The 15,746-nt window shown below is 44.6% G+C and overlaps 1 protein-coding gene across 2 annotated transcripts in view; it reads left to right on the top strand.

Moving 5' to 3' along the window:
• MYO1H (myosin IH) overlaps positions 1 to 15,746 on the top strand; it is an 833,585-nt gene that overhangs the window by 532,901 nt on the left and 284,938 nt on the right. For both annotated transcript variants that reach the window (XM_069619421.1, XM_069619420.1), the window contains exons 21-23: positions 3,862 to 3,975; positions 6,534 to 6,610; positions 10,059 to 10,127. In XM_069619421.1, coding sequence (XP_069475522.1) covers positions 3,862 to 3,975; positions 6,534 to 6,610; positions 10,059 to 10,127 — 260 coding nt within the window. The remainder of the gene's footprint in view (positions 1 to 3,861; positions 3,976 to 6,533; positions 6,611 to 10,058; positions 10,128 to 15,746) is intronic.

Raw genomic sequence — 15,746 nt, 5'->3', positions numbered from 1 at the left:
TGACAGCATCAGCAGAACCATGGCGGCGAGTACCACAATCCGCAGATTTGCGTGGTTGCGGAAATCTGGCTTTGTGCCTGATGTGCAATCCAGACTTCTGAATATGCCCTTTGACGGCACCTATCTATTTGGCAAAAAAAGCTGATGACACTTTGGAGAAGTTGCAAACTTCCAAAGCGGTGGCCAAATCCCTTGGAGCTGCAATTTGACAAACTCCAAACTGCCCCACAGGTACGTCCTGGAGGGGTAGGTCCTTTTGCTTTTACTCCAGATTTGGAAAAGGCAGAGGACAGCCAGCTCAAAGGGCCAAGAGACGATTCACCCGTGGTGGACGGGACAAAGGTACCAAGTCCGCATCCACAGGTGCTGCCTTGCCTTCAGCATCTGTGTCTCCAAAACCCCTCTGAGGTCTTACTACACAAGACACCAGTAGGAGGCAGGTTAACTCAACCTCTTACAGAATGACAGGCTATTACTTCAGATGCTTGGGCATTGGAAACAATTGCCCAAGGTTACTGCCTGCCTTTCCTACACACTCCTCAGAGTCATTGACCGGGGAACAACTCTTTGATGTTTCCAGACCCGCTCCTTATACAGGAGATTTTGAGACTGCTAGAGAAAGGTGCTATAGAACCGGTACCTGTAGCGGAGAGGAACAAGGGTTGTTACGCCACATATTTCCTAATTTCGAAAAAGGACGGATTAATGAGACCCATCTTGGACTTATGAGAATTGAACAAATTCCTCAGGAAGGGCAAGTTCAAGATGGTAACCCGTTCTCAGATCCTTCGGGCCCTCCAACTTCTGGATTGGTTGGTATCTCTGGACCTTCAGGATGCTTACTTTCATGTGCCAATCCATCTCAAACACAGAAAGTACCTTAGGTTCGCCATTGGCAGCTCTCACTATCAATTCCGGGTTCTGCCATTTGGGCTGACCTCCACCCGAGGGTCTTCACCAAGCTAATGGCGGTTGTGGCAGCAAGTCTCAGGAGGTGAGGGATTCATATCTACTCCTACCTGGATGACTGGTTGATCAGAGCAGTGTCCCTGGAACAAGCTCAAGGTCATCTGGATTATGTTTGCCACTTCCTCGAAAGCTGGGCTTCTTCCTCAAATTCAAGAAGTCCCATATGATACCATCACAGAAACTCCAGTTTATTGGACCAATCCTGAACATATCCCTGGGAAAAGCCTTGCCACCAGAGGTGAGGGCTCAAGACATTCTACAGATGGTGACCAGATTTCAAAATGCCAAACATCTGCCGGCCTTCGACTTTTTGAGTCTCATGGCATCCTGCATTTTTCTAGTGCCAGAGGCTCGCCTGAGAATGAGGTCTCTCCAGTGGGCTCTAAGGACCCAATGGTCGCAATTCTCAGGAAATATGTCAGATCTCCTACAAATTCCGAACAGAGTTGCACAGGACCTTCAGTGGTGGGCCTGTCAGGAGAACATCTTGAAAGGAGAACCGTTTTGGCAACCATGGCCGGAGATAACAGTAGTGTCGGACCCCTCACTCACGGGGTGGGGAGCCCATGCCAATGATTTGACCATCAGCGGTCGTTAGTCTCCATCGGAGTCCAAACTTCATATCAACCTATTAGAGCTGAGAGCAATCAGGCTAGCACTGAAAGCTTTCCTGCCATCAATACAGGGAAAGAATGTTCTGATAATGACGGACAACACAGTGGCCATGCATTACCTCAACCAAAGAGGAGGAGTAGGGTCACTACCACTGGGCAGAGAGGCAATGCAGCTCTGTTTCTGGGCAATTCAAGAAGACATTTCTCTATCAACACTTCACCCAGACAGAGAGAAAAACACAGCGGCAGACACTCTGAGCAGGCCGACCACAGTCTTTCACGAGTGGGTACTAGCTCAGGAAGTCCTTTAAGAGATCTTCACCCTTTGGGGAACCCCTCAGGTGGATCTGTTCGCAACGAGTCTCAACAAGAAATGCAAATGGTACTGCTACAGGGAATTTCCCCCGAGAGGAGCTCTAGGAGATGCGTTTGTGGTGGACTGGGAGTTTCCGTTTCTATACGCATTTCCTCCAGTCGCCGTCATTCCTCACGTAATAAGGAGGTTGAGAAGATTCCAGAAAACCATGATCCTAATTGCACCGGACTGGGCCAGGAGAAAATGGTACCCGGATCTTCTAAACATGTCCATCTGTCCTCCTATTCGTCTTCCACAAAGAAAGGATCTATTCTCGCAAGAGGAGGGTCAGGTTCTCCATCAGATATCAGAAATCTCAACCTTCACGCATGGTTTCTGAAAGGTTGAGATACAAAGATTGGGACCTCCCAGATGACGTAATGGAGGTGTTGCTTTCGGCCAGAAGGCCAGCAACCAAATCACTATACCGCTACTGTTGGAACAAATTCTGCAGCTGGTGTAAAGATAAGAATATTGACCGTTTTTCATGCAACACACCGACAGTATTATCTTTCCTACTACACTTAGCAAATTTTGGAATACAAGTCGGCACGATTAAAGGTTATCTTGCCGCGCTTTCAATTTTCAAACACACGGCTGAGGAACCCTCATATTTTAAGATGCCTTTAGTCATTCAATTTCTGAAAGGGTTAACTAATGTATGCCCTCCAACTCCTTTTCAAGTTCCCCTGTGGAAGTTAAATATAGTTCTAAAATTTCTAATGGGCACTCCCTTTAAACCCCTCCATTCCTGCCCATTAAGATTTCTCACTCTCAAAACTGTTTTCCTAGTGGCTATAACTTCTGCCAGAAGAGTGAGAAAACTACAAGCTTTATCTTGCAATCTTCCACATACTATTTTCCACAAGGATAAAGTAGTTATTCATGTGAAGCCCAATTTCCTCCCAAAGGTTGTGTCAGAATTTCATATTACGCAGAAAATAACATTACCTTCATTCTACCCTCCTCCTCATCCATCCTGGGAAAGAGGAGGAGAGATTGCACAGACTTGATCCAAAGCATACTTTGAGTTTCTACATCAGCAGACTTGCAAGGCTTAGGGAAGGAGACCAATTGTTTGTGGGGTATGCAGGACACAAGCTAGGCCTAGCCATTACCAAACAGACCATCTCAAGATGGATAATTTTAACTATCCTAGAATGCTATAAATTGGCAGGAAAAGACCCCCCTCAACATCTGAGGGCTCATTCAACCAGGGGTATCACAGCTTCGTCAGCTCTCCAGAGGGGAATTCCAATAAAAGACATCTGTGCAGCTGCCACCTGGTCGTCTGCACATACCTTTACCAAGTTCTATAGTCTAGACTCCTCCATTAGCCAAGAAACTAAATTTGAAAAGCTGTATTGCACTCTGTGCACACTTAAACCATACTAATTTGTACTCCTGCCTCCTGTACACATTACTGCTTTGGGAGTCTATGAAAGATAAGGAATATGTGGGAGGACAAGTTACTTACCAACTGTAACGTTCTTTCGACTGGATGTTCCTCCCATGTATTCCTTATTGCCCCTCCCATCCTTCCCTGCAGTAAAACTTCCCTTGTAATTGCATCCTACGCTCCCTCAAGGGTACTAACCATCTCATCCTGGACAAACACAGCGGTTCAAAACGGAACTGAGCAATAGATGCTGCACGCGACTATTTATGCCTACGATGATGTTGATGCCGATACGGAGGCCTTCAAGGGACATCGACTCGAGGGACATCATCGTGCAGCGCCCTCTACTGGCTGGAAATGATATATCAAAGATAAGGAATACGTGGAAGGAACATCTAGTCGAAAGAACGTTACAGTTGGTTAAGAAACTTGTTCTCCTGTATTATTTTACAGAATTGTATCTCCCAAAATAAAGATATCGGACTAACTTATACTATGTTACATAATAATGTGTTTCCCTTTAGATACAAGGCCTTGTGTCCAGATACATGGCCGAACTGGCGTGGGTCTGCTCAGGACGGAGTGGAGAGACTCGTGAAGCATGTTGGCTACAAACCAGACGAATACAAAATGGGAAGGTAAGCTCATATTAAAGAGGCACAAAAAGCAAATCATACTCATGCTGTCCGTCATCCCTTGTTGGGCTGCATGCCATTCCCTTCACAAAAAGCTACAAAGTCGATGGCAAATCATTACCTGGTGGAACATACATGCATGCATCTGACTGATCAGGTAGAGAGGGAAAGGAAGGTAAAGGCTTAACGTTGCTAGACAATTGCTTCAACAACATACAAACTCAGCGACTACCAAGCCAAGCCAGAGGTCCTCGTATCAATTTCTTTTTGTTCTTCTTTTGTTTTTCTCTTAATATCAATATTTTAAAGTTTTTTGTCCCTGTGTCATGGATACACAGTGAAGATCCTTGATCAGTCCTTGTTTTTGTTTAGTGGAAAGATCAAACTGTAATCTGGCATATTTCATTCAGTTTGGCTGCACAGATACAGTGTTATGATGAGCCAAAAGAACAAAAAGAAATTGATACAAGGACCTCCGTTCCACCATGCACTAACTATACCCACTCCCTAGCACCGCGGTCTTAGTGGCAAAAACGCTATAACATCAACTAGGGAACTGTGGGCGTTTTTAAGCAAAATCTGCCCCCAAGGGAAACTAAATAAAGCTAAAATTGTTTCATCTCGAGGACAGTCTTTTATGACACACAGCAAAGTTTTCCAGAAACTTTTTCCTTTTAGAAAACCATGTAAATAAAAATACCCAAATCCAAGTTAAAAAAACATTCACCAAATAAAAATGCTTCAAAAAAATGTTCTGTTTTCCGGAGGTATAAATTGAACACTCCACATTGTATTTATCATGGAAAAACTACAGCATACTTTGCCCCTGGAATGTTTGCCTTATCGTGACATGATTGCGACATTTGTTTGCAAGGGGGTAAGGGGCTTCATATAATGTCCCGTTAGAATGGGGCAGAGCTATGCAAAGTTAACAAATATACTTATTGCTCAGAGGGCATTTATTGGGGAGGCTAACATGCAAGTGACCTTCGAGTCCACTATGAAAAGTTGGCATTTATGCGTTATGTAAACGCCACCTTAACTGGTGTGCTGATCACTGAAGGTATTTTGCTCACGTATCATCTCCAAAAGAAAGTATTGGAGACCCTCCATGAGCAAAATGCGTACTGCACACCTGTACAAAGGTCGTACTTACATAACGCGCCTCTGCTTACAGCACATTATGTAAACTCCACCTTCACTGGTATGCAGAATGCATTTTGCTCACAGAGAGTCTCCACGGATTTCCTTTGGAGACACTCCGTGAGCAAAACACTGCCAGCAAAATACTATGGTGGAAGCTATAAGCTATTGGCTGCTGCATAGGCCACCCTCACTGTGGTTGCTGCAGCCTTCCCAAAGCAGTTCCATTCTCTGTGAGTGGCTATCATCTGTCAAACAGAAAGAAGATAGCTAATCATAGAAAGTGATTTTGGCTTAGAGTGAGTATTCCATAAAGTATTTGGTCAAAGCTTAAAGCTGGATTTCAGCTCAATTTTGGCCAAATACTCAGTCAAAGTCGAAGTTCGGTACAAGACACATATCCCTAGGAGGAGGGGGGGAGTTTTATAGACCCCTACAAGACACACATTACTTGGGGGAGATATTTACATAATCTGTCAACACAGCCAACATAACTAGTCAGCTGGGCTTGTGCTTCAGATTCCAGGCTTGGATACACTTTTGTCATGCCTGTTTGTAGCACAGCAATCTTCAGGGCCAACACCTGTGAGAGCACCTGAACTTCCTCTTCCTGCCAATGGTGGCAGCTCACATGCCTATGGGCCTCATTACAAGTTTGGCTGTCTGGAATTAACTTGCCGGTAATTCCATTTACTGGCACGTTTCCGCGCCACCAAGCTGCAAGTTTGTCTGTGGGGGTTGACTGAGTTACCTCCAGTCAACAGCTGCAGGTAAATCAAGCCGCCACCGGTTCCAATAATACCGGCAATACCCTCCATGGAGTCCCATGGAACCGTTTGCTAGTATCCCGCCGGAATTACTGGCGGAATACCTGCAAACCTATAATGAGATCCTATGTCTTGAAGAAATAACAGTGGTGCTGTGCTGGCCTTGCTTGCAGTACCGCCCTTTGTTGCTTCATATCTTCAGAATTTTAGGAGCAAGCCCAGTATCAACATGGGGGCATTATCAAAACATTGCAACACTCTCCCTAGCACTGTATTAAGGACTTTTGAAAAGAACTGGTCAAATATATCTTGATGGCTTGAAATGTACCAATTTTAATGCAATGCCTTTAATTATTTTCTCCGGTTCACATCGAAGGTCTTCTAAAGGGAACTCAAGTAAAGACGCATGCAGGGCAGTTTTAAAACAGAGACTCTACAATCTGTACATATCAGACTTCAAAGTGTTAATATTCGAATAAGCCCACTCTGTTTCTTCTTTTAAAAAAGAGCATTAAATTAAGGGAACATCCCTGTTTATTCGCAGTTGTACACTAACATATTTTGTGGCAAAGTGTGTTCTCCTCAACTCACTAAGGCATGAATGATGAATGCCATAAGTATTTACGTTGTTCTCTGTATATTGGATTCCAGGACCAAACTATTCATCCGTTTCCCGCGCACGCTGTTTGCCACCGTGGATGCATTTGAAATTAAGAAGAACCAACTGGGTATGGTTGCCACTGATAACATTTGTATAGATCATTTTATTGCTTACTTTTTTAGTTTCAGACAGTGAAAACCTAAAGCATGCCTTATCACAAATGGCCTTTTTTTCCAAGCGAAGCTGGATAATTACATGTTCAGCAAGTAAGAAGTGGCACCCTTGGTCTAGCCCACCTTCGCAGAATGCATTTTTGCAGTTTGTTTTGCACCTTTTTTGTGGAAAATTTGATATGGTGAGTGAGGGTAAGGGATATATGTGACTGAGGGTGGGGCTGTTAAGGGGAGGGTGCGGGGGTCTCCCCCTGCATTTTGCCACAAAAAAAGCAAAATTCAAAGAAAATGCAATCTCTGAAAATGCATTCGGCGAATAATGTGCGGCAAAGGTTCGTAGAACTGCACCCTTAATGTTTCTGCTTTTCATTAGATGGGGAGCCCTTCAATTTAAATTTTAAAACACATTGGGCCTCAGTACAAGTTTGGCAATGCAGGAAAAAATAAGTGGTAAATCCGTTACAACCACTTTTCCTGGACCTCCAAATTAAAAGAATTTGCGGATTTGCTGCCAGCAGATTTACTGAGCGGTAAATCCACCAATTTTAAGAGGAAAAGTGCCAGATTCACCTCCAGCTTGTTTCTGCATGTAAATCCCCCACTTAACCTCTAAAGATCGTCTGATTTACCATGCGGAAATTCAGCCGCTGGCAAATCTGTCAAAATCCCCATTAGCACCACAATTAGCACCACTTGTAATCCCGTGATAACGCCACAGGGCCAATTGGCGGTAAGAGAATTAGTTTGGCAGTAATTCGCCAGATTAACTGTCGAATTACTACTAACCTCGTAATAAGGCCAATTGTTTTTGTTAAAACTCTGCAAATTCATCACCACTCAACACGGAAATGGAAGAGAGCACAGAGACAAGGAAGATGGATACAGAGAAATTGAGGAAATGAGCATAGTATCGTGGAATAGGAAGGAGCGGAGCACTGAACAAGGACAGTAATGGGGGTTAGCATGGAGGCATTAGGCTGCGAAGGAGGGGGCAGAGAGACGTGGGAGTGGGAAAGAAGGCACGGGGCAAAGACAATGGAATGCATTATGAGGGGGTCAAGGAAAGAGACGTGGGCAGTGCAGTACACCAACGCTAAAACAAAATCCGCTGTTGTAGGGTACTGCTAGAGTATATGTACGGAGTCAGATGAGTAAATCCTGCAGGGGTGGATTTGGTTGTTGCATTGGAGATATGGGACTCTGCGGTCTACAGATTGTTATGTGGAATGTATCTGTTTCTTAAGCAGCACATTACAGTGAGTGTTATACCATCTCATTAATGCTGTATGGTCTTGCGAATGTAAAAGAGCAGCAAGAAATCCTGCCAAAGGGTAGGTGAGGCCAGAGCAGTCATTTCACCAAAATGCCAGGGGTAGCGGAAGAGACAGCACACAACCCTTGACCTCTGATGATATCACAGGACATGATGTCATTTGACCCCACCCCTAAGTGATATCACAGGAAGCGATGGAACACAACCTTTCACCCCTTGACAAAACAGGAAGTGGCATCACATAGCATTGTTCCTTAGTACAGTACGAAACATATGGTTACAATATCACTAGAATGTGATATCCATTTCAAACAAAAATGGATCTCCATACGTATCATTAAGATCAGTGTTTATAGTCCCATATTACCAAATTATTCTGAATGCAAGCAGACATGCATGGACAAATGATAATGATGTCTTTTTATATAGCACTTACGCTTGAACGCTTTATATAGAACAAATATACATACAACTTCACCCAACCTGTGTTGGAACTCATTTATCGACCTCAGAAGGATGAAAGGCTGAGTTGAGGTGTTTAAGAACAGACTAAACCAGTGACTCACCCCCTGAAGTGTACCTGAACTAAACCTTTAATGAGTCTGGCAATTATTGTATAGAATTCCAGAAAGACAAATGATTTGTAATTCCTATTATTTCTTGTTTGGGGTCACTGCTGAAAGTGTTAGACATGGGGAAACCCTTTTTTTTTTAAGACGCCTGAACACGAAAGTCAGCCCCTCCAGCACTCCAGAAGCAAAGAGCCACATGGTGCTGGCCACAGGTGGTTGCATTTTTTTCCAGGGTTACCAAGGGAGACCACAGGGGTAGCAAGGGAGATATCAGGGGTCGCCATCCCTGGGTGAGGAGCCCGCAGCCACACTTTCTTTTGCCTGTTTCACACGATCGGAACAAGAGTAAAAGTTTATGAGGCAGAGACACTTCCTAAGCCAAATTCGTCCATCTTTTCTATTTGTGTACTCTATTACTTAATTTGAGTCTTGATGCTACTGGAGCATTATCACTGTGAAGCACATTAGCGTTGACCTGACACAAAAGCAAAGAGTGAATCTGTCTTAGCAGTGGTAACCTGAACACCCATGAGTGAAGCCCAATAAAGTGTGGAAACTGGGGGTTACGGGGATTTTTTGCACCCTAGTTTTCCTAACAATGGGACTGGGTTTTATATTTTTAAGACCAACCTCGTGTCCCTTAGACCCCTCCCCTGCCATAAGTAGCAGCCTAAAATGGCCTGATTGAAGCATTGGTCTTACAGGATTTACCTTATTCAGAATGTTCAAGGTTTCAATGTAACATTAATTTAACTTTTGCATTGTTACACTAAAGTGAAACCAATTGATTTACCTCGAATTATCCATGCTGAATGTATTGCTTCCGATGAAAGTCTTAACCTTCTGAACTGAGTTGCCTGCTTTCATATATTATATTTAATTTCTGATCACAGTTCACCCCATAATTGGGCATCGGAAAACAACTGTAATGCTGCGGTTCACAGTGCTTATACTTCATGCCATCTTAAATTCTCCTGTAGGCTAGCTACACCTAACCACAAGTCCTTCTGGTTTAACTTTCCTTGAGAATGAGGGGAGTTGAACGTGCAAGCTCGACTGGCCTACAGGGCAATATGGCAATGCCGAAGGTCTGTCTATATAGGCGAGTTTCATCTGCCCTCTGGGTCCCCGGGCTGGTAACCAGGTCGAAATGCTGTATTGCAACAATGCTGCAAAGTCATCAACTGAGTCGTTTTGGCACATGTGCACTGGAATAAAGTTATCATTTGTAATCATAACTGACACTGTAAAATATCTTAGTTTTAGGGGATCTGTGTGATTATTGCGACGGCCGAAAATGGTGATTTTTTTTAACCCTTTACACCACATATATATGCGGGCAGAGACCCCCCCAGCAGGACCCCCCCATATTAATATTATACTCTAACCCCCCCCCCACATATATATATGTGGTGTGTGGGGGGTATGAAAATAAAGTTGCCATTTTCAGCCATCGCAATTCCCAGGTCGACATTTTTGTACGATTTCATTTTAGGGCTATATGATACTTTAAATAATCATACATATATGTCCACAACTAATTCTTCATCTTTGCAGTTTCAAAAATCCAGGCCAGATATAAAGGGTGTCTGGGCCTCAGAGCCTTCCGGAAGCAGAAAAAAGCAGGTATGTCTGATTCCTCAGTCACGCATATACATTTATTTCTTTCAATTTCAAAGTACCTCTGGCTTTCGTGTTGCAAATACAATACATTAAAAAAAATTAAAAAACGAGTACAGGAACATACCTGATGCATTGAGATATCGAATGAGTTTGAAATATTGGACATATTTGACGTTTTTGCATTAATTTACTCCAGTGTTTCAATTTCAAAAGGTTTTAGACTCGTTGCAAGGCGAAGCCCCTTAACTTCGCTCCCCCCTCCCTGACACAACACATATACCATGTATGAACATGCAGAATTGTTGCACACATGTGTATCGTTCATGTCATATCTATTGTGCAGTGATCTGCAACAAAACCAAAGATAAAAAAGCAAGTACATGGGTAGAAGTGTTGCCAGGTCAGAAGGAAAAAACAAGCTGAATGCCCTTCCAAAACAAGCCCAAAACAAGCTGACTCCCATCCAAGTAAGCTGAAAAAATAAGCGTGCACCTAAAATGTTGTGGAAAGATCTCAAAAGTAAGAAACATAAAACAAGAAAAACATACATCGACAATACACTGACATAGTGTGTTAGAACAACAATATTTTATTGAATGGAGACTAAAAGTCCCAGATTGCAAAATAATGGGGGTCTGAAATATATTATCTTTTTACACTACTGTGCACTACTGTATTTAATCACTTTGAGATTGGTTAATAAGCGTTGTGTAGCAACATAACTTGGCTAAAGAATGGGTATCATAAACATCTGGCTGGCTATGTTCAATACAGAACAATCCATTTTGGCGGTAGAGCAGGCAGTGTTTGGGTATAGAGTGTTCACCGTCTCCAGTTTGTGACTGGACAGTAACCTGTGGCAAACATCTGTTTGAAAAATTGGCAATCCTGGCTGCTGATCGCAAAGTATATGATCGCAAATTATATCTATGTTGAAATTGATCACCATAGACCACTAAATGGGGTATAACAAGTTTAAAACCTGATTTTAATTGGTTGGCCAAGGATTGACTTGGGTCTCCACTACTGCTTGTTAAGAAAACATTGATTGGTTTTACAGATGTGTGTTATTAATTAAGCTCGACCTGGCTTTGGTCATCTATTTGCAACATCTGCCAATTGTAGTGGGGACGATGGACGACCGGCACTTGTTCTACAGATTGACAATTTCAGATGGAAGTGTACATATCATGGGGGTTGAACAGGGTAACCAACAATATGAACCGTATTAGAAGAATTTTAAATATATTGTAACATTAGAAGCTGAAAAGAAACAATCCCGTCCTAAATACACCTCTCTGAGAAGATGTTGTATAGATTCCAATGATCCTCTAACCCAGTGTTGCAACACAAAAAAATTAAAACAAATAAATAAATAAAGGATTTTTGTGCATAATGCGGCAGAACTAGGGATATCACCAGGATAATATTGCTATAGTATAGAGTGACATTTGCTAAACTGAAACAACCACTTCTTTACACTTCAGCGTGTCTGTCAGCATGACAAAACTTTTAAAGGGAGATTCTTTTTGCATACGTTTAGGCATTTGGCATTGATGGGCCACCTGGTGGGCAGGTAACGATCCCATCAGCGCCAAATGCCTAAGCATATGCAAAATACAGGGAGCACCCGGGAGCAAGACAAAGGAGCAATTGCATACCTTACAGTGCTGCCAGCAGCAGGACGCTGTGTGCGACGTGTAATGGGCTTAACTGCAATGGAAACAAGCCCAATTACACGCGCACAGACGGTCCAACAAGCGGACAAAAACCGCGACAAGCGACCTCAAAATATTATAAGCGACTTTGGGCAAAAACACTGATGAGTAGTAGCCTAGAGCACCATCTTGCTGGATTGCTTCCTGAGAGCCTCTGACGACCTGTGGAGAATGGAGCTGTGTAACTCCTCTCCCAGGGTTCTTTTCAGTTGCGGATGGCCGAGGCCGATATGAGTATGTGGATCATAGCGGATGTTGCAGGGCGTTTTTCTGGCATCTAACGACCCCTAGAAAGGATATTTGTTTCGATCATTCCTATCAGGGTGGACGGGCCCAAGATGGCGGCCGCCAGTTTAAGGTGCGAGGAAGGCGACCTCTGTGGAGATGGTCAGAACCTGCCCTCGCTGACTCCACAGCTCTGTTGTGAACCCTGTTGCTCTGTTTGGTAAGGATGTATCCACCTGCCTCCTGGATGCATAGAGGGTGCGAGAGGCTGCAGCTGAGCTTCCCCGGAATTTCGAGTGCGATAGGGACTGCTGTACACAGAACCTCGGCTAATGGATCCCATGGCCCCCTGTGCACAAAATGCGTGTGTGAAGCCTTGAAGTTTGCTGTAACCATACCTAATGTGAGGCAGTAGATACCCGGCGAGTCCGCCCATGAAAAGCTGGGGTTTGGGTAGCGGGTTACTGAGAATCTGATCTCCTTGCCCCCCCCACGCGTCAGTCCCTTTCAGGATCTAACAGTTAGGGTGGTCCACAGATGAGGGGTGTGTATGGGGTATCTAGAGTCTCGTTTTACTACTGAGGCACTAGCTCAGGAGTAGTTACGCTGGCTAGCCTGACTTGGGGGGACAGTACCCTGCTTGTCTAAGCTACTGGTGGCTGACAGTAGGTTGTCTCTGGTGTCTCTTTTAGGTGATGATCGATCACCAGGCCCTGCAAACGCCTTGTTGACTACAGGACACTGACAGACATATGCATCACTGGGGGGTGAACAACGGCCTAAGTAAGCATAGTTACAGTTCTAGTTGCCACGATGTGCTCCAGCCCTGCGGCGCGTCTCTCCAAGTATTCTTAGCTCCTGGTTCAGTAATATATTTCAACTTGGATGGGCTGAGCCAGCAATATGGTGAATATGCCAAAGGGGGCAAGCATGCCGACATCGCTACAATGCTTCAACCACTGGAGAAAACCAATAAACCTGAAACAATCTCAGCCCAAGTTCATGCTCCATATACCTACCAGGGGCCACCATCTCAGGTCTCCACCAAGCCAAACCTACAGGACATGCTCTGCGAAATAAAAAAGGAAATACAGAATAGCACCGAAAGGCTATCCCATAAAATCTCTGCACTAGGCAAACGCGTATCGTAGGCTGAAAGCAGGGTCAATGACGTGGAGACCACCGTCTGTGGACAGTCCTATAAAATGAGTGAATGGCTGCACAAAATTGAGGTTCTGGAGACTCGTTGCAATGCCTTTGAAGATAAAATGGAAGATGCTGAGAACCTCTCCTGCAGAAATAATGGAACTCACCACAAGTTGGGCGGTAACGCCGGCGCTAATAGCGCTGGCGTTATAAGTCCTACCGCCAAACCCACTTGCGCTATTAGCGCCGGATCACGGGTTTGGCGGAACGGGAAATCCCCATTCCCCATTGAGCCCATTCCCCTTTGGGCTCAATGGGGAAATTTCGCGCTTTTACCGCCGGCAGATTTCCCGCCAGTGGTAAACGCACTGAAAATCAGCAAAATCTCAGCGGATTTCCCCCAGCTCAGAGCTGGGGGGAAATCAGCCAAAGCCGTGATTTGGCGGACCCTTAAATCCGGCAGTAACAGCGCTACTGCCGGATTTAAGGGCTACCGCCAAACTCGTGATGAGGCCCAATGTCTGGAATCAGGAGATTCCACTTGTGGTGCAGGACGATGAACCCCCTGAATTTGTCGCAAGCCTCTTTCCCTCCTTTCCCCCTCGCAATCTAGTTTCCGACCTAAACACTCCCCTCAAACTGCTCTCACTTATGTTCTCAACTCCCTCCTCTCTGCTCGATACTCTAAACAATCCTCTGTCCTCATCCTCCTCGACCTCTATGCTGCCTTTGACACCGTCGATCACCCCTTGCTTCTCAACACTCTTTCTTCCTTTGGTTTCAAAGGCTCTGTTATCAACTGGCTCTCCACTTACCTCTCCTCTCGCTCTTTTGCTGTCTCCTGGGGCGGTCGTACTTCATCCACCCTCCGCTTGGATTACGGTGTACCACAAAGTTCGGTTCTTGGCCCTTTCCTATTCAATCTTTACACCTCTCTCCTTGCCCCCCTCTCTTCCTTCGGTATTTCTCACCATTTCTATGCTGATGACACCCAACTCTTCCTTTCTTTTTCTTCCTTCTCTCCTGACCTCGACCTTAAACTCTCTTCCTGTCTTACTGCCATTAAAAACTGGATGTCATCCCGCTTGCTTTCCATCAACACTGATAAGACTGAAGCCTTATTCTTTCCCTCCAACACTCTTCCCCCTCCCTCTCCTCCACCTTTTTTTCTCCCCCCCCATCTAATATCCCCATCTCTGCCCACGCTCGCAATCTAGGCATTCACTTTGACTCCTCCCTCTCCTTTTCCCACCATATTTCTCTTACCTGTGGCGCCAGTCGCTACCACCCTTTCAACATCCGTAAAGTCTCCTCCTCTCTCACCTTCCATGCCACTAAACTTTTAATCTCCTCCCTCATCTTCTCTCACCTCTTCTATTGCTCCTCTATCCTCTTTGCACTCCCTGAATGGCTGAATCTCATCTCGCCCCCCTCAAATCCCTCTAGCACTCAACTATCCGTACCCTCTGTCTCCTTGCTCCTCACGACTCCATTTCCTCTTTACTTTCTTACCTTGGTTGGCTTCCCTTTCACTCCCAACTTAAATTTAATTTCCTTTGTCTCATCTTTAAATCTCTTCATGATGTCACTCCCCCTTATCTCTCCTCTCTCCTTTCTTTCTACACCCCTTCCCACTCCCTTCGATCTGCTGATCTCTTCCTTCTCACCATGCCCCCTTCCCCATGTGCCTCCTCCCGTATCTGCACCTTTCAGCTCCTGGCCCCCCTGCACTGTAACTCCCTACCTCTCTCTATCTGCTCCATCCCCACCTTTTCCTCCTTCCGTGCCTCCTTGAAATCTCTCCTTCTCCATTCACCACCCTGATACCCTTTACCCCCTCTCATTTCTCTCTCTCTTCCCTTACATCTTCCCCTACTCACCTCTCCCTACCCGCTCCTTTTTCTCCTTACCCTTACCTCTCCCTCCTTACATCTTCACCCTAATGCCCTTTCTGTTTCCCTTCTCATTTCCCTTCCTCACCTCCCTCCTTCCCTTACTTACCCTCACAGGTTAATTGCTCTACTTACTGTTTTATTGGTTTGATTTATGTCTTGTAAATTGCTTCTACTGTTATACATTTCTATGTATCTTGTTGTTATAATGTAAAGCGTTTTGGATTAAAGCACTATATAAACACAATAAATACAAATACAAATACTCAATTTTCCTGCTGATTTCATAATTGAGGTGGACAGAACCCACCGTACAAGAGCTAGAACCCCTCTGAATCAGGGAATACTCCTGGACGTTCTGTGTAGGGAGCACTTCTTTACCCTTAAAGAATAAATAATGAGTGCTGCTCAGGACAAACCAGTCATCAGCTTTAGAAACGTTAAACTCTCACAGTTTCAAGATTTGGTTGCTTCAACTCAAATCAAAAGGAGAGCACTACGTCCAATGACTGAATGTTTGAGAAGCAATGAGGTGGCATACAGATGGGTGTTCCCTACCGGGCTTATTTTCTCATACTAGGGGAAACAGTGGTCCATTAAATCATTGAAGCATGGAGATCGGCTGCTGAGATCTTGAGGGA

Source organism: Ambystoma mexicanum, chromosome 10 (genome assembly GCF_040938575.1).
Source record: "Ambystoma mexicanum isolate Mex_15411 chromosome 10, UKY_AmexF1_1, whole genome shotgun sequence".
NCBI classification, from domain to species: domain Eukaryota; kingdom Metazoa; phylum Chordata; class Amphibia; order Caudata; family Ambystomatidae; genus Ambystoma; species Ambystoma mexicanum.
This window is presented reverse-complemented; position numbering and strand designations above follow the sequence as displayed.